This window comes from Besnoitia besnoiti, chromosome II (genome assembly GCF_002563875.1).
Source record: "Besnoitia besnoiti strain Bb-Ger1 chromosome II, whole genome shotgun sequence".
NCBI classification, from domain to species: domain Eukaryota; phylum Apicomplexa; class Conoidasida; order Eucoccidiorida; family Sarcocystidae; genus Besnoitia; species Besnoitia besnoiti.
Window position 1 is genome coordinate 4,269,098 of NC_042357.1, and position 23,140 is coordinate 4,292,237.

General features: G+C 55.9%; 3 protein-coding genes across 3 annotated transcripts; 2 read left to right on the plus strand and 1 right to left on the minus strand.

Annotated features, from left to right (window-relative positions):
• Positions 1-559: 559 nt before the first annotated feature.
• Positions 560-5,381, plus strand: BESB_039530 (carrier superfamily protein; the record flags this gene model as incomplete). The annotated part of the gene is made up of 7 exons (XM_029362539.1): positions 560-860; positions 1,229-1,808; positions 2,329-2,386; positions 2,896-2,980; positions 3,436-3,717; positions 4,117-4,738; positions 5,090-5,381. 7 exons carry the CDS (start codon positions 560-562, stop codon positions 5,379-5,381), a joined length of 2,220 nt encoding a protein of 739 aa, XP_029221504.1.
• Positions 5,382-7,785: 2,404 nt separating this feature from the next.
• On the plus strand, positions 7,786-12,993 carry BESB_039540 (putative phosphoserine aminotransferase; the record flags this gene model as incomplete). Its single annotated transcript, XM_029362540.1, has 10 exons — positions 7,786-7,861; positions 8,254-8,342; positions 8,971-9,155; positions 9,560-9,683; positions 10,093-10,173; positions 10,291-10,375; positions 10,934-10,999; positions 11,295-11,689; positions 12,277-12,366; positions 12,964-12,993. 10 exons carry the CDS (start codon positions 7,786-7,788, stop codon positions 12,991-12,993), a joined length of 1,221 nt encoding a protein of 406 aa, XP_029221505.1.
• A 950-nt stretch (positions 12,994-13,943) lies between these two features.
• On the minus strand, positions 13,944-21,926 carry BESB_039550 (elongation factor G C-terminus domain-containing protein; the record flags this gene model as incomplete). Its single annotated transcript, XM_029362541.1, has 10 exons — positions 13,944-14,095; positions 14,477-14,531; positions 14,908-15,848; positions 16,192-16,728; positions 17,404-17,557; positions 18,327-18,433; positions 19,036-19,657; positions 20,320-20,506; positions 21,141-21,226; positions 21,780-21,926. The coding sequence occupies 10 exons, from the start codon at positions 21,924-21,926 to the stop codon at positions 13,944-13,946; spliced, it is 2,988 nt and encodes a 995-aa protein (XP_029221506.1).
• Positions 21,927-23,140: the final 1,214 nt, after the last annotated feature.

Genomic DNA, 23,140 nt, shown 5'->3' on the forward strand with positions numbered 1-23,140 from the left:
AGCGTTTCTTTTTGCCTGCATGCCTAAACATCTGAAAAAGCCGTTTGAACCATTTTCCTGACTGAACAACCACTGAACACCGTTTATCATCGTCTTTGCCGTACGGCTGTTTTTCGATTTCCGCTCTTCTTCCTTGTTCCCTTCCGTTTCCGCCATTTTTGGTCCAGAATGCGCGACGGTGGCGCTTGAGTCTCGCAGTGGAGTGAGTGCATGTACGCTGCAGATTGTGCCCGTCCAAGCGAGTGTCTTGCGTGACAGGTTTTTTCCCTTTTCCGTCTGTTTCCGTGGACGCAGCGCGGCTTCCTCTTCTGTCTGCCTCTTCTTTCCCCGTTTTCTTCGCCTCCCTGCCTCTTCTGCTCAGCCGCGGTCCAGAGCGTCTCAGGCGTGCCCGGGGAGCGGGTCGGGCGCGTCGAGTGTATGTACACCTCGAGTCCGCCACGCCGCCGCGCCATGCCAGCGTAACTGACGGACTGCGGCGAAGTTTTTGAGCCGCAGCCTGGACCGAGGGCAGGGAAAAGAGTCGTTCGTGTGCTTGGGTCTGCGGAAGTCGCTCCTCGCCATGGTTGCCGCACGCGCCGAAGAGAGGCGGGTGTGTTCTCCGCCGTCGTCGGCCGAGTCCTCCTCCAGCCTCTCGGCTTTCTCCGAGGGACGAGGTCGCCGCCGTCCGCGGGAAAAAGCGCCGGCGACCGCCGCGCTGGACCGCTTCGGCCTCTTCTCTCAAACACAGTCGCCGTGGACGACCCTCGCCGCGCCGGCCTTCTGCACCACCGGCTCCGTCTCCCGGTACGAGCAGCTCGTCGCAGCGATCAAAGAGAAACACAAAGGCAGGAAAACCAAGGAGAAACGCAGAATCTCAGAAGGTCAGTCGGCGCTCAAGAGGGAATTTACGAAACGAGGACGTCGGCAATATATATATATGTATATACAGACGTATGTACGGTTTCGTGTCTTCTGAGCGTTCATGTGTATCCTCTCCATGTGCAAGTCTGCAGAGTGTCGTGTGTCTCAACACGTGTCTGCATATCCGCAACCAAATATATAAATATACATATGCATGTTTTCAGCTTTTTTAGTACTGATGTATGTCTCTTTACGGAGGGGCTGCTGTGTGAGGAGGTCGTTTGATTTTCTTTTCCTGCGTCGATGAGTGTGTCATCTCTCTGTCCCCCCCATCCTTATTTCTCTCTCTGATCTTCTGGCTGCGGTTGTTCCCTACATGCGTGCTCAGGTCTGCTTCTGTTTCTCGCGGCGGTGACGCACGGAGGAACGGCGGCTCTGAGTCGCCTATTGCTGGCGCCCCTCGACCAAGAGAAAATCATCAGGCAGCTTTCGCTAGCGCGTCTTCCTTCCCTTTCGCCTTCTTCCTCTCCCTGGTCTCCTTCTCCTCAGGGCTCCGCTGTCTGCGCTTCGCCTTTTCTCGTCTCGGAGTCTGCTTCTCCGTCTTCTTCGGCCCCTGTGAGGGCCCGTCGCCCGCAGTCTTCTTCTGCTCTTTCTTCTGGGCCTCCTTCGTCCGCTTCGCCGCCCTCTTCCTCCGTTTCTTTTTCTGCCGCAAGGGCGCGTGCCTCTGCGGCTTCGTCTGCACCTAACTCCTCCGTAAAGCCTCCCTCCGCGCCCGCTGGTGCGTCTATTCGTCCGTCTCCATCAGCAAACTCAGCTGCGGCCTTTCCTACCTCTGGGCTTCCTTCGGCGTCCTCGCTTCCGCCCTCCCGCTGGCTCACCGTCTCCTCCTTCTGGCTCGGCTGCAGTGCGCCGATATGCGCAGCGATAGGCGGGTCGTGGATTCGCCTCGCGCTTTACCAGAGAACGCGGTACGAGAGCGGCCTCGTGCAAATTCGCAGAAATACAAGCGCCTCCGGCGCGTGTAGGAAAAAAGCTTCTGCGTGGCGCGATACTCCCTGTCACAGTTGCTGAAATGGGCTTTCTACGTTTATATAACTACCGTTTTCTGAGTGGAGTATATGTCGCGACTCCGGTCACCTCACGCGACTCGCAGAGGCGTGGGCGTAACGCGCAGGACGTTTCTGGCGCCAACAAGCCTGTGCAGATTCCGATTGCGGTCTTTGACTGTGTGTCTGCCGATGCCGCCCTTTCTCTGAATGTGTACATGTCTACGCGTACGAGTAAACACACATGTAATTTTTATGTACTTTTATACGTAGATCTTTACATGTATATATCTAGAATTGTGTGTCGCATGGAGGTATCAATTGGCGGAGGCAGTAGAATCAGGCGGGATGCTGATGCGGCGCTGCGGCTCAAGGGCTCATGACGTCTTTTTTCTTCGCCCCTGAGAGATCAGGGTTTCGTCTCGCAGCGTGTCTTCTGCAGACTCTTCTTCACCGACGGCGAGGAGACCTACTCGAACGCTGAGCGGTTTTTTCGAAACGTAAGAGTAGACAGGCAGCTGCTCGTTTTCTCTGTCTGCTGAAAAAAAAAATGTTGGATGTGACGGACGAGCCTGTTTGCACTTCCTGCGCCGGCTTGGGGTTCCGCGCTGGCTTTCTGTGTCATCTGCAGCCCGAGGCCTCTCTTTCTTCCAGCTTTTCTGGCTATTGAATCTTCGGCGCGGACCCGCTCTTCTCTCAGTCTCTCGGCATCCGCCGGCCTCGCTGTGCGGCTGCGTTCACTTTCTGCGCGTCCCTTCTCAGTGCGGGTCTCGGCTAATCCCTCGTGGAAAGGGCAGGCGCCTGTAGTGAGTTTGCTCTCTTCTTCGCTCTCTGTGTGCTCCAGTTCGATTCAAACGCCCGTCGCTTACCGCTCGCCTTCCGCTGTAAGGGGCTGCATGCCCATGGGTGCGGCTGTCTCTCTGCAGGCGGAGCTCTTCGCTGCAGTGTTTCTCGTTTTCTTCTCGCCGTTTTGTGAAGGCAACTTCGCTTTTGGTGTACGTGCATGCAGATGGGATGCATCTGTTTCAGCGCCTTCGTCGCCCTCGCTGTCTGCTACCCCCTCGACGTGGCGCACACAGCTATGTGCGTCATCGGTAAGTGAACTCGCGTCCTCTGTGCCCGTGCGTCGTTTGCCTCACCAATGTAATTATATTGATTGTTTTTGGCGCTTCATATGCTACACTAGAACTACCTTGTGGAGACGTAATGAACAAAAAGTCCCCGCGCGGACAGTCTTCTCTCTCGTTGCTGAGCGGATAACGCACCACACGTCGAAGGTTTTTTCTTTCTCGGTTGATGACGCATGTCTCTCTCTTTGTTCGTCTCTTTAGGGCTGCCTTAGTTCGCCCATGCCTGTGCTGTTCATTACGCTGCATGCATCGACGCGTCTCGCGGTGTTCCTCCTTCGTGTGAAAGCGTGAGTCCTTCCTGTTCTAGCCGAGGGCTGAGTCCGTTTGATTGCGACAGCCTCTTCTGCGAAGGAAGGGGTCGCGCGTTTCTCTCTGTTTTGAAGGACGCGCGAGACTTTCGTTTCGTCTGCGGTCTTCAGCGGCCTCCGCTCGCCAGTCGGGTCGCGTCATTTCCTCGCTGGACGCGTTCTCTGCGTTTTCCGCCACGTCGGCGCCCCAAGGCGCCCGGCGCGAGGCGAGCGTTTCTTTCCTCTCGCGCCGCTTCGCCAGCGCGAAGAAGCGCCTCGGCGCGCAGCTGACGGGTACCGTCACGACAGGCAGCGCCCGCGCGGAGACTGTCGACGGAGAGGCGAGACAGAGACACGCATCCGCACGCGCCGTGAGTCCTTCTCACATCGTCTGGAGGCTCTACAAACAGGGAGGTAGGTTTTGAAAGAGTCGCCTACCCCAGGACGAGGCGGGGGGGGGGGGGGGGTAGGGGAGAAGTGCCGGAGAGCTCAACGCCATGAAACGAGTGAGAAAGAGATCGAGCGAACACCACGCACATAGCGGAAACCAGCGCAACTGGACGAAGAGCAGAAGAGGAAACGCGTCAACGTGTATCCCCGCTTCCTTTGCGCTCCGCCTTTTTGAGCGTCAGTTGTTGTCGCCTAGTGTCAGTCATGTTTGCCCTCCGAGTCACTCCCATATTCATGGTTCAGGATCGCGGACTTCTCGCTTTTTTGCTTGCTCTATCTCCGTGTTCCTGCTCGCTCGCGTGGCGCGGAGCGCCAGGGTGCGCATCTCGGGTCGTTTGACCTTTTCTTCTGTTTTCTGTTTAGGCGTCCGCGCGCTCTACTGCGGCTTCGGGTTGTGTGCGCTGACGCTTGTGCCCTTCACGCTGGCTAGTGCCTTTCTTCAGTTGAAATTCCAGTCTCTGCTCCTCTCGCTCCAACAGCAAGAGGGCGCGGTCGCCGCGCACTGGCCTCGCCTCTTCGCGTCGAGAAACGGGGATTTGCCGCTGGCCTGCGACGCGCCGAAGGGCGACGGCCGCGGCGCCGACGAGGAAGAAGAGGACGCCCGCGGTCTATCGAGAGAAAAGGAGCGCAGTCCTGTCGCCGACGAGACAGCGACCGCTGGAGACCAAGGCGCAGCGCCGCGGCGCCGAAAGACTGGTGGAAAGAGACAAGCAGTGAGAGGCGACGCAGATGAAACAAATCGCGCGGGAGAGAGCGCTAGTGAAGACGGGCGAGAAACTACCTATCCCAGAGGCCGCGGCGGCAGCGCTTTTCGCCAGGCGCGAGGAGAGATCGCGCACAGTCCGCAGACAGACAGTTTCGAGCGAAAGAGGCACGAGGAGCGCGAGGAGACTCTGGGATCTTCGCGATGGAAGGCCGCGGCGACGGCGGCCTTCGCTGCTGGCCTCGTCGCTCAGCTCGCCACATACCCGCTCGACTCGATCAGGTAAGACGCGAAAAGGAAAAAGGAAGCGCGGCCGGTGGAACGTTAAAAGCAAGCGAGAATCAAGAGCAAAACACGCGCAGGTGAAACGAATGGCAACGAGCCGACCGGCGCGGAAAGAAGCAGAAGAAGCGAGGAGTGAAAGGGGCAGAGAGAGGCCAGTCAGTTTGCGCGATGACGAGGTAGCAGAGAGAGGTCAAAAGAGAGAGAAAAAAGAGGGAATGGAAAGAAGAAGATAAGAAAAACGAGGCGGACACAGAGAGATGAGCCGCAGAAGCGACAGGAAGCAAAAGACACGGACGAAGAACGTTTCCGCGCGCCTGTTCGGGCTCCATTTGCCTCCTGTTTTTTCAGGCGGAGACAGCAATTTGCCACGATTTCCAGCTTGCTTTTTCCTCACGGGGTCGCAGCGCCCTCGCGCGTGCAGCCCCCCGCCTCTCCGATGTCCGTACACCCGCCGAAGCCAGTTTCCGGCTTCCGTCGCTTTTTCGTCGTTCCTTCTTCGCGAGCGTGGTTTTCGAAGCCCCACGGAGGGTTGTTCCGCGGCGCCGGCGTCCTGCTTGTTCGCTCTGTGCCTGAGTGCGCGATCGCCGTTTCCGTCTATTCTTTCCTCATGAGCAAAATGCCTTCTCTGGCGTACCACTGAGGCAGAGAGCGGGGTGAAGCAGAACCCATAAAGGTTTGAAGACGCCGCAGCGAAGGAGGCGCTCGACAGAAAACAGCTCATCTTGCCTCGTCGCCTACTGGCGTATATCGGTACTTTCGCGAGCCGCGGAGCCAGGGATAGAGTACTAGTCTCTTGCTGGACTGCATGAGACAGCAAAACGTGTTGGATCTCAATAATCTACTACATTAAGGTGATGGCACACCGGTTATGTTCTAGGCGAAGTATATGGACTCCTGATTTCACGCACCTTAACAGCGGGAGAACAAACTACTACTGAGATGCTAGGGTGGTCAGCGGCATTGTACCGAACTTAGCAAGAGGCCGCAAACGGCGCGCGATATCGCGGAGCAGAGAGAGAAAGAAAGCTTCTCTCTGCGGCAGTTTACTCGCTGAAGGCGTCTGTTCACCCTCTCTGCCGCGCTCCCCGCTTGGCTGTCGCCCACGTCACGAGATATCCCCTTTCGCTGTTCGCTATATATATTCGGCGCGTCCTGCTTTCTCGCAGTTGTTCAGTTCGGTTCAGTCGCCCTCGAGGCAAGCGCTCGCCTCGCCGCGGCTGTGACGTCTCTGTTTCGAGGCAACTCGTGCTCGCGCATGCTCGAGCATCCCATCTATCCACGCGTCGCACTCGCTCTCATGCGCGGATCTGCGTATTTATAGATATTTAGATAGAGACCGGCGCACTTATATATTTAATCAAGCGGCTCTGTGGGCTGTGCAACCCCTTCATATACACACGTATATGAAAGTATAAATGTAAGCGCATGTATTATGTACGCACAGGAAAGTCTACAGAGCGGAACAAGTAGCGCCGCGAAAAACTGAAGAGGCAAACGCAGCAGAGACGTAGGACCCGCCAGAGACAGGCGCCTAACGTAAACATACTTACGCATGCGCCTATATACACGTGCATAGGATGGACTGATGTTGCAAAAAGAACTCAGGAAACAAGTGATATCCTGCTGCCGCTGCTCAGTGAGTTCGTCACAACGCCACCTCCGTGTGCATCTAGATATAGCTCAAATTCACGCATGCTCACGTAGATACATAAACGCACACGAGGCCAGCTATCTCACAAGTTGAGCGGCGCAGTCATGGGGCTGTGAAGGATGGCAGTCGGTGTGTACCTCGCAGCATAGATACCCGTCACTAGTGCCCAGTTCCATTCCGCATGCATATATGCGGTGAAAGTGGATTTCTTCTGAAGCGCCGTAGCTCTCTCTTGAACAGTTTGAACCCCTTCGGATCGCCGGCAAGAGCAACCGCGGCGTTCTGAGTCATTTGTCTCGCTCTCATCTTTTCCGCCGCATCTCGAGGTTGTCTGCAGCGGCGCGTCGCGCTGCAGATGTCCACGGCAAGCAGTCACGCGGAGTCTCATCTGGTTTTAAGCAACTCAGGGTCTGCTTGGGTTTCGTACACGCGACGAGACAGAGCCGCATGCAGCAGAATGCCAGTTTTCTGGCTCGCCGTTCTCTCTCCACCAAGACACTCTCGCAGGGCTTGAGTGCGGATCCTACAGGCGTTCCACACCTTCCACGGCAGTTGTTTTCTGTTTTTCGATCCCTGGAGCGCCCTCCTTGCCAGAGCGTGAGCGCACGCTGATGGACGCGAAGGCGCGGCGTCGCTTTCGCTCTTGAACCTGGAATCAGTCTCTGCAGACACAAAAGAGACGGCGGGACACGCCGAGACCAGCGTACGCGCGCGACAGGGCCCCAGCCTCCCGTCTCTCCGCTTTCCCTTCTTTGCACACGCGACTCTTCGAAACGAAAATTGGGGGAGTCACATTGACCTTTCGGCGATTCACGTGGGCAGCGAATCATGAGCTTCGCGTATGTGAGGAGTCAAGACTTTTCCCTTCTCTCTTTGCCTCGCCTTGTTGCTTTCAGCGAGGCCTCAAACGCTGGGCGGGACGCACCGTCTCTGTCTCCCCAGCTGAAGCAGATTCCGTTTTTCGGCCTCCTTTCGCCTTCTCACGCAGAAGGGGAGTTTCACCCCTTCTTCTTTGCCGCATTCAAAGACTAATTTTTATTTTTACGAGCCTTGCATCTTTCTCATATTTTTCTCGCTCGCTTTTTAGACAGCTAGCGTCTCCGTGGTCTGGTGCAAGACTTAGCTGAGGCACAGACTCGCCGACACGCTGCCAGTCTATCCCGCAAGTTCTCGTTTTCTCTTTGTTTCGATATCGAATTCCCTTAGGGGTGTGTACGTTTGCGCGTCTCCTCGACTTGGCACAACCCGCATTCGCCCCTTTTTCCCTTCTCTTTTGGTCTCCTCTGTCTCCGGAACTCACTCTGGGGGTCGTTGTCGAGTTTTCTTCCGTGCCCCATCCTGTCGGGTTCTTCGGCTGCCGTCGCTTGCTTTGTCTGCCTAAGGCCTGCTGAAAATGGATCTGCCGAGTCTCGCGGCGACGCCGCGCCAGCAGGTCCTCCCGTATGGCCGTGTCGTGAACTTTTCTGCCGGTAAAAGGTGTCAAACGACCCCGAACTCTGCGCCCTTCTACGAACGCAGCAAAATGCTCTTATCCAAATAGATATCGTAGCAGGGCGGAACACGAGACGTCAAACACAAAAACGTGTTTACCTGTGCATAGTCTATACGTACATGCCACTAAAAAACCAGCAAATCAACAAACGGACACCCGCATATATATACGTACATATATAAATACACATATACATATATACGTATATCTATATATATCTATGAATATGCTTCTCTGCAGGTAGGAGCTGCACGCTTGCATAACGCTTTCTCTCGCGCATGCGTGCATGGGGGCCATCGCTTCAAGTAGAGCAAAGACGTGTTTCTAAACAATCAGTGTCTATTACATTCTCGCAATCGCTTCCCTCAGGTCCCGCCTGCATGCCGATTGAGGTCTTGCTTGAGGCTCAACAGGAGTTCGTCAACTGGCGCGGCTGCGGCATGAGCATTATGGAAATGGTACTAGTTTCGTCTTTTGTGCGTCTTTTCTCATTGCATTCTTTCGCTGCTCTCCTCGGCGTCCTCTTTACTCCCACACACTCTCTCCATTCGTCTCAGCCGCGGCAGATGCTTCTCATGTATCGCACCAGTTACCAGCATCCTGCGCGCTGGCGAGGTGATGTATACTCTGTAATGCATGTATTACGTATTTATTATATATATGTAAATATTTAATTTATATGCATATCAAATATATTGCGGTGTATGTTAAAAACATCTCTGCCTGTATACGTAAGGAGCGAGCCCAACCTCTCGATAGCAGCCTTGTCTGCGGGGCTTTCAGCCCAGCGCTACTGCGCCTCCGCAGTGTGTCTCTGCCTGCTCCGACATTTTCCCGATGCATCCATGCGCATAAAAAGCAGTGGAAATATGTATATTTGTGTATTCATGGATCGCTGCAGATCACCTCCTTCGCGCGAACCCTTCACACTCCCACGCAGATGCTGATTACGACGCCTCCCCCTGGATGGAGATACCGTGTGCGGTCTCACACGCGTGGAAACGAACCGCGACATTTCAGCGGCAAGCGCATGTGCGTTGTCGTTTAATCCGCGAGAGATTCCGTGTTTTGTCTGTTCGCGCACAGAGTCACCGCGGCAGGTACTATCTGAAGATGATGGAGGAGACTAAGGGGCGGTTGGCATCGCTCCTGCACTTGCCTCAGAGTCACCATTTGCTCTTCATGCAGGGCGGCGCGACGCTGCAGTTCGCCGCCCAGCCTCTCAACATGCTGCGCGGCCTCGGCGACTCCGCCGACTACGTCGTCACGGGGTGGGGTCTTAAACGAATCCGAACCCTTCTGCTTCTCGAGCTTCGCAGCGACGGCGCAGACGTTTGGGGGTGTGAAAATCTAAGTTCATATATTTATATATATATATATAGCTTGGCATATAGGTATATATGAACATATATATATATATAATTATATGTATTGTTTTTGAGAAAAGAAAATCCAAAACGAAAAAGAAAAATTATTATATAATTGTATATATATAATTATCTATTTATATACATGTACTTCTATACATCAATGAATATATGACATATAAATACGCGCAGATGATGTAGATTTATATTAGATAAGTATATATAGATCAGTGGATATATATCTGTATAGACAGATATATTCGCATACACAGATGGATGACACTCAGCGGCGAAATGTTTTTTCTCAGGACGTGGAGTCAGTACGCGCTCAAGGAGGCGAGCAAGTTCGGCAAGATGCGCGTAGCGGCGGAGAATACGGCGAATGGATTCGTTGATCTGCCGCCAGTCAAAGAATGGACTCTGAACCCCAATGTAGGCGAGTTTGAGGGCACTAAATTAAATCGACTTACTCGCATGTGCGCCTCTAAACATATCTCTTTCTAGGTCGAATTTCCTGGATGCCTTGGCAGGCGAGCATCCGCTGTTCAGGCCCTCAACCGCGGACGGGTGATCGCGCTTCAAAGAACAAGAGAAGCACGCAAATTCTGAATCTGCCTGCGAATGCCTTTTCGTTCTAGACGCTTCGTCTTGCCATGTCACACTCGCGTAGAGAGAGGGCGCTGCATGCGGGGGCGTGCTCCATTCTGTTTTTTTGCCGCGCTCCGGCTCCTTCTCCGACGGGCGCGTTGTTGGCTGCTCGTCGATTCCTCGCGCGAGTTTTTTCCGCGCTTTCGCGCGTGGTCAGTCTCGAGTTTTAGCGGGACTTCTCTGCTGCGCGCAGGCCGCCTACGTGCACTACTGCGACAACGAGACGGTGCATGGGCTGGAGTTTCCTCGGACGCCAGATCTCTCGAAGGCGCGCGTGCTTCTGCCCGAAGAAGCCGCGAGCCTTGCAGCGCTCGCTGAGGCTGCGCCGACGACAGACACTGCGCGTCTCGAGAACGGATGTGCCGCCGAGCGCGACCAAGCTGCAGCCGAGGCGACGCGCATCCGCCTGACGTCTGACATGTCCTCGAACTTCTGCAGCAGGCCCATCGACATCGATGCGCATGCACTCATCTACGGTCAGCGGCGACGCCTCGCAGATGCGAGAGAACCCTGAACCCTAGGCGCCGCCGCGCATGACGAATCACAAACAGCTGAGGCCGCCCTGCGAGACTGGAGTCGCCAGTCTGCAGGAGTTTACGCTGCAGACGTGCGCGAGCAATAGAGAGGAGCGAAGAGGGGAAGTTGCTACTGCGTGCTTTGTGCCTTGCCAAGCGGTGAAGACAGACAGAGGCAGAAGTAAACAGACGCGATGCCAAACAGAGTCCCAAAGGAAATGCGAAAAAAAGACGCGATACGGGCGCGGGGTGGGAGTGAACGTTCCACAAGAACCGAGGGCCCTGTGTCGCGTGGCTTCGGGGGGCGCCCTGTCTCCCTCGGTGGGAGCAGAGCGACGACTGTCTCTCTGCGCCGCTTCGAATTCTGAGCGGACAGTCTCTTCAGACGCGCCAAAAAGAAGGAATGAGAAGCGCATCTACTGCGCGTGCAGAGGGGCGACGCCTCATAAAGCCGACGCGGACAGCGAGACAGAAGGCGCCATAGTTCGCAGGCTTCCTTTTTTGGTCTTTTGCTTCCAGCGGGCGCGCAGAAGAACATGGGGCCTGCCGGCGTCACCGTCGTGATCGCGCGCGACGACGTACTCGGTAAAACAAAACGCCGACGAGGGAGGTGCAATACATACATGTATGTATATATATATATATGCAGATGCATGCATATATTGAAGGTGATACATTTGAATAAATTCATTTGTCTATCCATCTGCCTATTTCCGTGTGTCTCTATGTCCATCGATCTACATGTGTATAGTCTATACCGCACCGGTGCGAGGTACATACGCATATGTGTAAAGCTAAGTATATGCATAAATGACTGGAAGCGTGTTGGATGCGTGGGCTGTGGAGAGCCCGGTTTCTTTGGGATGTCTGTCTGCTGCAGGGAAAGAGCTCGCGACGTGCCCGGCGATGTGCAGCTACGGGCTCTGCTGCAAGGCAGACAGCGCGCTGAACACGCCGCCGGTCTTCGCGGTCTACATGGTGGGCCTTATGAGCAAATACATTCAGGAGCGAGGCGGCCTGGAGACTTGGAGCCGCGTGTGCGAGGCGAAGGCGCAGCGGCTCTACGAGGTGATTGACGCCAGCGAGAACTTTTACGTTTGTCCCGTCAAAAAAGACGCGCGCTCGCGCATGAACGTCCGCTTCCTCGTGGCGGGCGCTTCCGCTGAACGCGCGGAGGACGGCGCGGACGCGCAGGGATGCAGCGCGGTGAAAGAAAACGAGGCGCTAAAGAAGAAATTCCTCAGAGAGGCGGAGGAACGTGGCTTGTATCACCTGGTAGGATCCGAGCGCGGGCGAGTCTTCGCAAGAGGCCAACCTCCAGGCGAAGAACCTGGTATTCGGTTTTCATTTCCCGCGGCAAACGCAGCAACGAATGGGGAAGGCGCGAAACGGAAAGGGACAGCTTAACTGCTCTTTAGTTAACCGAGAGAGAAAATTGCGACCTGCCGCCTTCTCTCCGCGCGCATGTCTCTTCAAACAAAGGCTGTCAGCCACCGCTTCGCTCAGCGAGCGAGAAGGGAAATAAATCCTTTCTCTCGACACCAGAGCGGAGTCGGAGGCTCCGCCCGCGCGGCCGGGCTCAAATCCTCAGTCACGAAAGACGCGCTAGGCAAAATTCAGAAGTATCTAAGAACAAATTGGCATGCCTAGAAGTGCGCTCAAACGTGGAGGCAGTCCTCATGTCGTCGCGGGCGGCGAGCGAACCTTGGATACACGCGTGAGACAGGCAAGAGGGGAGAGGAATGCATTTGAAAATGCGCCGCTCAGCAAGCACGCATAGGGATCGGCGTTTTCGGTGTCTGTGGCCTCTCAGCAGACGCCTTCTTCATCTTCTGCCGAATTTTCGTTTCTGCATGCGTCAGGCGGGTCATCGAGCCCTTGGAGGCTGCCGCGCGTCCCTCTACACCGGAATGCCCAACGAAGGAGTCGAGGCGCTTGCGGCATTTATGAAGGTAACGAAGAATTCTATTTCCTGGCAGATCAGTGCGTCGTATAAAGACGCGATGGAGTATATTCAAGTGTATTCGCTAATTATGCACGCCTCTTTGTAGAAGACACCCTCCCGCGATAATCATATATATATGCATATATATATATATATATATATATATATATATATATATATATATATATAGAGAGAGAGAGAGAGAGAGAGAGATTTGCATAGTTTTGTATGTATGCGTGCGCGATTATGCCTGTCTGCTTATGCGCACACATGCGTCGGCTATCGGTACAACTGTGGAGACGTCTTCAATGTCAGTACTAGTACGTTAACGTCGGTGATGTAAGATAATATTCTCATACGCGGAGTCCTAAAGTAGCCTATCCGTATCGGCATGTGTGCGACGCACCAGCCGCAGACGTGAGGACGGCGTTCATCCCTTTCTATTCATTGTTTGCCCTTTATTCTTTGTAAACGTGCGAAATGCATTTGCGATTTCGCGGTTCGGTTCTGCGCGACGAGGAGTTTTCTTCCCGCGATCCACCACGCTAATAAACGCAAACATTTGAGCGGTGATGCTTTATGCTGTCTCCGATGTGCCCTGTAGGAATTCGCTGAGGAGAACAGCGAGGCGTAAGTCGTGGCGCAGACGCGATCTGCATGTCATGTGCGTTTCTATAGGTAATATCTGATTCAGTGTGAGTTAGAACAGAATAAACGAGCTATCAATGGCGCACTTACACACGTATACACATGCATAACATATATGTACATATTAATACATGCACACTGACTGAGGCCAGAAGCGAACGGCACCAGGTGCGCCGTCGCGACGAATCGTGTTGGTGGTGAGAAAGGAATTGCAGATAAAATACTGAGCTGTGAATAGTCGTGGAGGACATGGACTCCAGCAGCGAAGAGAAGGGAAGGAGGAATGCAGGGGAAAGACTGAAGTCTATATCTTCGCTTCTGTGCATGCGAGTTTGCGCCTTTTTCCTGCCGCACGTCTGTATGTACAGCGCTGAGTCGGCGACGAAGAAGGCCAAAACGGAGACGGCGTAGAAGAAGAGAAACACGCCGCGAGGCACCCGAAAGGATACGTGCACTGCAGAGGCCTCGCGCGGGCGAAATCTAGAAAAGAAGCAGAAACCGCCATGGAACTGCGAGGTTTTCATGTTGTATCTGATCGCCGCAGTCAAGGGTGCCAGACTAGCGGTATACACGAGTGCGTTCCTTCGAGCCTCTCCATGGAGGCCGCACCCTGGGCCAACCGATTGAAAACGCACATGAGTATCTGTATCACCGAGTCAGCGGCACACCTTCACATTGTTAACACGTGGATTCCAGTGCGGAGTATACATAGATGTGCATCTCAGCCGCATGAGCTTTGAAATCCGTGCTCATGCTGATTTCGGCGTCACGGTAAAGCCTCGCACTCAACGCTCCGGCGAGTCCCCGTTGCGGCGGAGAGTTTTTCGACTTCGTTTTATCGCAGAGGGCTCGATTCTTGCGACACCAGACACTTGCGCCACGCCCGCGTGAGGTAAGGCGTTTTCGCGCGCCTTAGGGGTTGACTCGTTGGCCGCTTCAGCGTTTCAAGAAGTCGGCGAACTGCGAGGCAGCGCCTCGAGACGAGGCCAGCGAGACATGCTCGCAGCCGTATCTGTCTAAAAGCTCTTCTTCGTCGCAGGGCGAGAGGCGCCCGTATCCCAGAGGCCGCAGTTGAAAGTGCGCCTGACCTGCATCAGAGACAAACCCGTCGTCCACGCGCCGAAGAACACATAAACCTCCAAGCAAACATAGCGAAAAATATCTTCATCGAGACATTATAAAGGCTCTGCATCAGCCCACACACGGCTCGATGAGCCGAGATACGTCAACCTAGAATGCTGAGACGCATGCACATTCAAACACAACGCGCTCCGGATACTCAAATACAATCATAAATATACGTATATATACATAAGTACATATATATATGTACATATAGGAATATATATGTGATACGCGGGCGACACGCCTACGGCTACGCCGAATTTTTCTAGCAAACAAAAAGCTCTCGAGATTAGATTTTTTGCGCTTCGACCCCCTGCTGCCCCAGGACCGCACTCGCCTCTCACCGTGCGACAATGCGCGAAGCACCGACGAGTAGTCTTCCATGCACCGGAGGGGCACCTGAAAACGAATAACAGCATTCGTTCGTGTTCGCGCTTCTTTGTGGTCTGCATTGTTTCATCTTTGTCGACTCTCGAGGGTCTGTACAACACTTTCAGCTGTCTTAAGCGGTCCAGTGGCGCGGTGCAGTACTGCAAGCACAACGATTTGGTTGTCTGAATCACATAACGGGAGTCATCTTCATTCGCCGTTTGGCGCACGCGCGACAAAGCCAGGCCGGAGACCCCGAACGCCCGCACTCACTCCCTCTCTCCGCATCCGCCTCTCGGTTCTGGCTTTGAAGACGACAGGCGATAAAGAAGACAGAGGCGAGATCGTCCTGCGCGCGAGGCAGAGTTCTCAGCGCTTCGTGTGCGCACGCGTCGTCGGCACTTACCACTGCGTGCAGCTCCATCATTCCGTTTTCGTCTCCACCGGTGATCTTCAGCTCACCGCTGGTCGCAGGCGCTTCCCCGCCGGGGGCATCCCCAATTGAGGCGGCCTCGCAGCCCTCTGCACTCTCGCCTGCCGCGGCGGAGATGGAGACGATCGAGGCGCGTCGCTGCTGGGTGAGATCCTTCATGAGAGCGCCGAGGTTTTTCGCGGGTGAGCAGATCTCGAGATGCATCACGGGTTCCAGCATCGCGACGCGCTCGCGGAGGTCGGTCTCCTCTTGGCTGTCTTCGTCCTCGCTGCCTCTGGCGCGCTCGCCCTTTCCCGTCCGCAGCAGCAGCCGCAGCAGCTGCGCGGACGCGGCCGAGACGGCTGGCGGCGTGAGCAGCGCCTGCGGGCCGTTTGGTCGGAGGCGCTCGAGGCGAATGTGGAGGCAGTCGAGCGGATAAGAGAGCAGCGGACCAGCGCCTGCAGCGTAGACCACGGCCTCCCGAATCGCCTGAAGGAGCGCTCCGCCCTCCGCCAAGGCGCCGTGAGAAGCGCCGCCGTGGGAGGCGCCGCGGCGCGAGTGGACGCCCTTCTTCCCCTGTAGCTCGGCCTCAGTCACATCCGTCTCCGCCTCTGGCGACAGCGAGAAGAAAAGGTTCGTCGCATGCGTGAAGCCGGAGAGAGACGGGACCGCCGTCGCGCTCGGCGGCGATACCGCCGAGGCGAGCGGCAGCGCCTCCACGCGGGCCATAGCGAGCAGCGCGGGATCTTCTTGCCGAGACAGCAGCGCAGAGAGGCGCTGCTCTGCCGGCGTGAGCGGCAGCGGCAGCAGCGAGAAAGCAATCTCGAAGGACGCGGCGGACCCCCCCGCCGGGGAGTAGGTCAGCGCTCCCCGCACCGGCTGCAGCAGAAGCTCACGATACGCGATCTCGAGCGGCCCGAACTCCACGGAAAGCCCTGCGACAACAAACGCGCACACCCGAAAAGAAAATGGAAACACCCCTTCCGTCCTCTGCCGCCTCAGGCGATTCAGCTGCGCTTGCAGACCCCAACTCCGAACGCCTCTGTCTTCGCAGGCGACGGGCGCTTCCATTTCACTTGTTCACGAGGAGCAGACGATATAACACCCGCCACAGCACATGCCCGCCACCGCCGACTCTTTCTCTTTTCGGCGCCCGCCCGGCGCTGCGAGCTGCGGCCGTCCATCAGAGCGGGCCTTCCGGCGTGGCGCCTTCTGCGTCACGAGTTTCTTCGACTTCCGCGAATTTTTTAGATTTTCGCGAAGGTCTAGTTCTCTCACCGAACTCCTCTCGGAGCCGCGCCTGGACAACCTGCAGGTGGAGCTGCCCCATGCCCCAGAGGGTGAATTTCCCGCCTTCCTCCTTCTCGAATTTGAGCGCGACGTCAGACAGAGAGGCAGCGGCAAGCGCCTCGCCGACCTCCGTCTCCTCGCGTGCGTTGCCGCACTCGATCGCTGAGAAGCAGACGGGGCTGAGGCTGTGCAGCGTCGAGAAGGCGGCGTGGAGGGGAGCGGGTGCGCCCGGCGCGGCGGCCGGACCCGCAGTCTGTGGACTCCCCGGCGCGAGGTGGCGCTGGAAGGGCGCCAGGATGGGAAGCGAAAACGCAGGACAGCACGCCGAGGCGGCCTGCAGAAGATCGCCGGCCGTCACGGAGGTCAAGCCCCGAATCGCGCCAATGTCGCCACTCGAAAGCGACGAGACTGCCTCGTACGCGTCCGCCTTGATGCGATACAGCCGCCGCACCGAGTTGCCACATGCCGCAGGCTCTCTGCACTGCTTCGTGGAGTTGAAGAGCGCTGTGCGCGGAGTTATGCGCCCTGCAAACGCACGCAGCCGTGGACAAGAGGGGGCGCGCCTGTGAGAGCCGGCCGCGCAGCCACCAGGCCAAAACCGAGACGCAGCTCCCCGCTGCTCGCAGCCGTCCAGGGAAAAAGTAATACGCAGACTCAACCTGCTCAATCCCTGCCTTCACCGGAGGAGAAGAAACTCCGCAAAGGCTCTGCGGCACACCAAAAACACCGAGAGGTTACAGTTTAGGGATGAACCCCGAAATTTGTCGTGGCCTGTTCGTGCCGACGCGCTCTCAAGGCTGTGTTGAGCGGCCGTGCAACGCCCCTGCGAGAGTCGTGCCGCGTCTGGGATGTGTGGAAAAAGGAGTTTCAAGTTTCTCGCCGCGCATCCACACGCGCCGGCGGAGACGGAAAGCGCGCGCCGAATCTGCTCACACTGCAACCGACGCAAGCGCTGTGGGCGGCCTCTCGCACTCGATACGCGCGCTGCGCTTTCGCTCGCAGGTCTCAAGGACGCGCCTGAACTTCGGTTGCGCGACGAAGAAAGCTCCGCACTTTGAATATCCACGCGCGCACTGCAACTGACGCAGTCTTGGATGAGCGGATACTAGCGGCTAGATGTCAATCAAACATGCAAAGTCAGATTTCCCGTGGAATCCACCATACACCACCCGCTGTTGAAAGCAGCCTTCGCTTTCGGACCTGAGAGAACGCGAACGAAGGCGATGCGCCCGCCTTTTCCATCGGGATAGACTTTGAAGGCAACGCAGGAGGCGGCGCCGCTGCGATGCGGAAGGAGGAAGCTCCCACACGCCGAGAGGCAAGGAGGCGCGGCAGGCGGAGCCGCCGACGAGGCCTGAAGGCGGGACAAGGCAGAAACAGAGAGGTAGACACCGTGGCGGATCCGGAAGAGAGTGGCTCACGGCGACAAGCTCACAATCTGAAACGAGCAAGCATGCAAGCGTTACATCTGAGAGAAGCGATTCCGCGCTTGCTGCTGGAGTCTTGATTAGAACAAAGCTTCTCAGAGGCCTCTACAGAAATAGCTTAACTGCATGCTGTCTCCTTGGACCAGCCGCGCTCCACTGTCCTGGGCAGCGGCATCCACTATACGTCGACTGCGACGCCATCGCACACACCTGGAGGCTGAAAAGGCCGACTCTCATTCCTAAACAGTGCATGGATATAAATAAATATACTTAGATAGAGAGTGTGAAGTAGAGGTAGACGTAGTGTTGTAGATAGATACAGCAATATATAGAAAGAAAAATATAGAAAAAAGGCGCAACACTATACGGCCAGACATGCGTACAAGCACATGCACGGTTGGGGGAAGCCAAAGAGCAGAAGAAGGCGTGAGCAGAGCCGCAGATATGGAAAGGACAGTGACATGTGAGCACACCGTCCAAGAGCTCCCGATCAGTATGCAGATATAAATATCGGCAGATAGATGAAGACTTAATGTGTGTGTCGCATGCTCTCTGGCTGTCAAACACGCGCAGGCGCGAGCTTGCCCTTTTTTTTGGGTCGCCTGCCTTCCGTTTCTTCAAACACACCGGTTCTCCGCCTTTTCCCTTCCCTTCCGCGGAACCCGTTTGCTTCGCAGAGGCGTCGAGACTCAGCACGCGCAGCGGCGGCCGCTCGAGGGGCGACGGCAGCAGCGCCGCGACCGCGTCGAGGAGGTGCGTGACGCCGCGGCTGAAGAAGGACGAGCCGAAGAGGACAGGGACGCCTGATACGAAGCCGAAAAAGAGGAAATGCGCACGAAGGGAGAGCCGTAAAGATAGTTGAAAAGCGAGAAGGAAACAACCCATTCCCCGATGCGCGAGCGGCCACGAAAAACCGAGCGCCAGAGCTCTGTCTGTCGCGTGGGGCTGCTGTCTACTCCTCTCTCTCCATCGCGCCCTCCCGCCGGGCTTCTAGCCAAGCAGACAGAAGCCTTCCTCGGCCTTTCCACGCATTGCAGAAGACGCTTTGGTGCTTCCCGCTCTCTCCTATGCTTCTGCCTGCCTCCGCTTCTTCGTCTGCCGTCGTCGAGAGTGAATATCTCCATGGAGTCCGTCTCTGATTCGAGCGCGAACTGCCCACTCATTCCTCGCCTCCTCCGGGCCACGCCAATCAGGTAGCAACTGACGCCAGACTGCCTATTTTCACACTTACTGAAAAGGGGCCCCAGGTCTATATTTTCGTAGGGCGTATATCGACTACGAGTTGCAACTGTCGTCCCCTGTCTCGTGGCCTGCCTCTGCCGCGTCTGAAGGTGTCTGTCTCTCTTCTTCTTCATTGCTTCTCCACTCGCCCGTCGCTTTGAACTCCCCTCCGCCGTGCGCCTACCTTGGTCCGCCAGCACGATTCGTTTGAGCGCGCCATGCAGCTCCGCTCTGAGCACGCCGGCGGCGTCTGCGGCTCGCGCAGCGGCTGCTTCGAGCCCGCCGTCGCCCGCCTCCGCCGCCGCCGCGCGAGTCCAGAAGGCCTCGAACTCGTCATCGAGCAGCGACGCCTCCTCCAGCAGCTTCGCGCGTCTGCTTCGCACGTCTTGCACGACGCGTGCGTCCCTCCACCAGACCCACACCGACTCCGAAGAAGAAGGAGACGGAGAAAAAGGAGGCGAAAGAGGAGCAGCAGAAGATGAAGGGGATGACTTTGACGAGAGAGAAGACGTTGGAGAGGCGACGAAGAGCTCCGCGAGGACGTGTGGAGGAGGCGAGTAGGTGACTGGCAGCGGCGGCGTGGAGCCGTCAAGCGCGCCGCAGACGGGCGGATAGAGCGACGTCTGAAGCGTCGCCAGGTCGATGATCGCCTGCGGCGCCACGGAGTGAACCTTCTTCTGAAGGCCCGCTTTCTCGGCTTGCGCACGGCCCAGCAAGTCCCACGCAGCCCGAGGCAGGCGGTAAATCGAATTAACTTGCAACGGCCACGCGTTGAGCCGCTCGCGGACCGCATCCAGACATACGTCCTGCAGCCACGCGCGCGAAACGGATTCAGATTTAGGGCTTTTAAGCAAGCGCAGACGCGCAAAAGAAATAATTTTGACACACAGAACTCGCACAAGAAAGGCCATCTGTCTACACTTCCACGACCATGCTGTGTTGTTGGCTGTATATACACATTACACATATTCGGAAAAAATGTCACATAAATTACCTGGATAGACACACAGATATATATACACATGCTAAAAGCATTATCTGGCTAGATAAATATATATATATATATATGACATACATTATTTGTTTAAAAACATATATATTTACACACAGTATATATATTTACATATATATATTATCTGAATAGACCGATGCATATATTCAAAATAGGTGTGTGCATCCCGCGACCCTGGGCCACGAGTTTAACCCTCAGCAGCGGATCGTAAGCGGGCGTCGCCAAGTGAGACTGCTGAGGAGAGACGCCGGAAAAAGTCAAGTAAAGCGTCAATGCTTTTCTCGCTTCCTCCCTCCGCTGATGCTGCGTCTGGGGCACGCTGAACGCACTCTTTTTGACTGCAGCGAGGGAAACGGCCGGCGCGAGGCGCGATGCCGCGGAGGCGCAAGAGACAAGATAAGCCGAATCACGGGTACGCGATAGGAGAGCTGCGCGAGGAGCGAATTCTGCGCTCACCATATCGACGCCGTCGCGATCCATTTTGTTGACAAATATCAGCTTGGAAATGTGATGGGAGCTCGACGTGAGAGCCTTCCAGATGGCGCGCGTCTGCGCCTCCACGCCGCGCGAGGCGTCCAGCAGCACGCAGGCCCCGTCCACCGCGCACAGGGCGAGCTGCACTTCCGCGGAGAAGTCCACGTGGCTGACCACGCAAAAGAAATCAAAAATGTAGAAAAAAATCTCGAAAACGGCGACGCGGCCCACGAGACGTGCGCGTACCCTAAAACGCCAGTCTCGACTTCTAGCCGGAGAAAAGAAGAGAGGAAAGAGGAATGTAAAGTGAAGACAAATTCGGAGGGCACACGTGCCGCTGAGCGGCGCAGCGACACCAGAAGTGAAAGGACATGCGGCCACGGAGACGAAACCGAGTCAACTGCAACGCTATGCCGCCTCCGCATAGCGATCCGTTGAGAAGCCAGCACGCCAGAAGGGCTTCGGCAGCTCACAGTTTGCATTCTTCCGCAGCTACGGCAGCTGTTGTGTTCAAATAGCGAATCGAATTTGACGGAGTGCTTCTGAAAGGAATAGCATGAGCTATAAACAGGTTGGAGGATTGTGTGTTAGCGGCCAAATGCCAGTCGAACTTGCGAATGCTAAATTTTCCAGGAAATCTGGGGCCCGTGCAGATGCAGAGCGAGACCGCGGCTGCCCTGCGCAGGCGACGGCCACGAGAAGACGCCACGGCACACATGGACACAAAAAGGAAAAGCCGCTGCAAAACGTGGAGGCATAGGCTCTTCGCCAGTGGAGAACACCAGGACAAACCCGCATCTCACCCTGGCGTGTCAATGAGTTGAAAAAACGACGAGCCCCAGCGAAAGCAAGTCGCCGCCGACTGTATAGTAATGCCGCGCGCGCGCTCCTGAGGAAAGCATTCCAGCACGTATGACACAGTCCTTCCGCTTTGCACCGCGCTGCTTGAGAGAAGGAGATTAGAGAGCTCTTGAAGGCGATGAAGACAGTCTGTGATCGTCACGGCGGGTTGCATTTCCAGTATAGGCTCTTAGGACCCTTAAGATTGGTGCGTCATGCCCAGTTGCGCCCGCCGCGCGATCTCGCTCCGTGCAGCAACCGCCAGTTTCATTTCCTGATTCACACAGCCGTAGCTGGAGCTATTTGGTGCACAATATTCAAAGATATACATACATATATATATATATATATAGGGAGAGATTGAATGAGATACACACAGGTAGACAGAAACATAGAGAGAGATAGCTAGACGGATGGACAGATAGCTAGATGTAGGCAAACAGATAGACATCGACAAAGGGGTAGAAGGATGCATAAAAACAGGAAGATAGATATATTGATACTGAAGCGGCTCGCTTGCGCGGTTTCTGTCTCGGCCAGAGAGCTGCCGCTACTGTTGGATAGAACCATTTTTCGATTGACGAAGTTTGTTTCCTTCTGACCTGCGTCATGAAGTCCATGGTCGTCGTACCATCGCCGATGTTTCCCTTTCTCGCGATCTGTCCGGCCTCGAGGAGAAAGGCTTCCGTCGTCGTCGTCTTGCCCGCGTCGATGTGCGCGAAAATGCCAAACGTTCGCAGTTTTTTCATCTCTTCCTTGTCGTGTGCCGCGTCGTCCCGCGGGGCTAAAGCCGCGGAGCCAGGCACGAAAGACGCCGGCGCGCTCGCTTTTGTTTTTACAGAGGCGGATGCGCGCGAAAAAGACAGAGAGCGCGACCGCGGACACACAAGAGCCGGAAACGAAGAACAAGAGGGCCAGGAGAGCGACGAAGAGAAAGAGGGAGGAAAGCCAGGCGCAGACGGAGAGGCAGAATACCGAGAAGAGAGAAAGGCCCGACACTGTGGTGGCAGGATTGCGAGAGAAAGAAGAGCACGCGAACTGCGGACATTGGAGCACGGCGACGGGACGGAAAGACGGGCGCCAGGATACGAAGAAGGAGTTTCAAGCGCTATAAGCCGAATTCGCAGGCGTCTCGCATGCACAGAGCAGTTCACCTGGCAGCGACACTCTGTTGCGGGCATGAGCCGCCGCGTTGGCCGCCTGGCGAAGTGCCTTCCAGCGCTCTGCATCATGCTTCAAGAACGCTTTCAAGCACAAAAAAACAGGCAGCAGGCGGCGACAGGCCAAACCTAGATGCGCTAGTGCACCTCTTTGAGCGGTGTATGCACACCCCAGCTGAAGTGTACATACACGGCGCCGCTGAGCGAGCGGTGTACGTAAACCTGGCCGGCAAAAGAAGTCACAGTGCAGCCCTCACGGCGGCACTGAAACCAGGCAAAAACTGCAGAGAAACAAGCCAAAAATACTGAGCTCGTAGCATGGCGAAGGAGAAGCAAAGATAGCACAACAAGAAAAGAAGGCCGCGGGAAATTTCAGGGTACAGCAACGCTGTCGCGTGTTGAGGATACGCGGTGACCTGACTGGGAAAAACATGGCACTCAGAGTTGGCGACCAGGGTGGATCAAAATGACGCCAGAGCGTTCGTCCCTTCCGTTTCCTTCTCCTGAATCCGCTGCTTTCTGTTTTCTCTCAGCTCTTCTTCTTCGGAGTCTCGTCAGCGTGTCTCTCAAGTTGGGCGGGTCTGGCGTTGAGGCGGCATGTGCAGCCCGTGAAGAAAGGCGACGGACGGCACAAGCGTGGATCCGTGCCGCCCAGTAAACAGGGGAATTTTGAAAAACTCGCAAGGGGATTTCCCTCAATTGCAGATGCCTCATACGGTTTGGCAAGTTTTCCGTGCCCGCTGCTGCACGCATGCATGCGCATGTCTATTTTCCCTTTTTCTGTCGCAAAGAAGGCTCCGTTG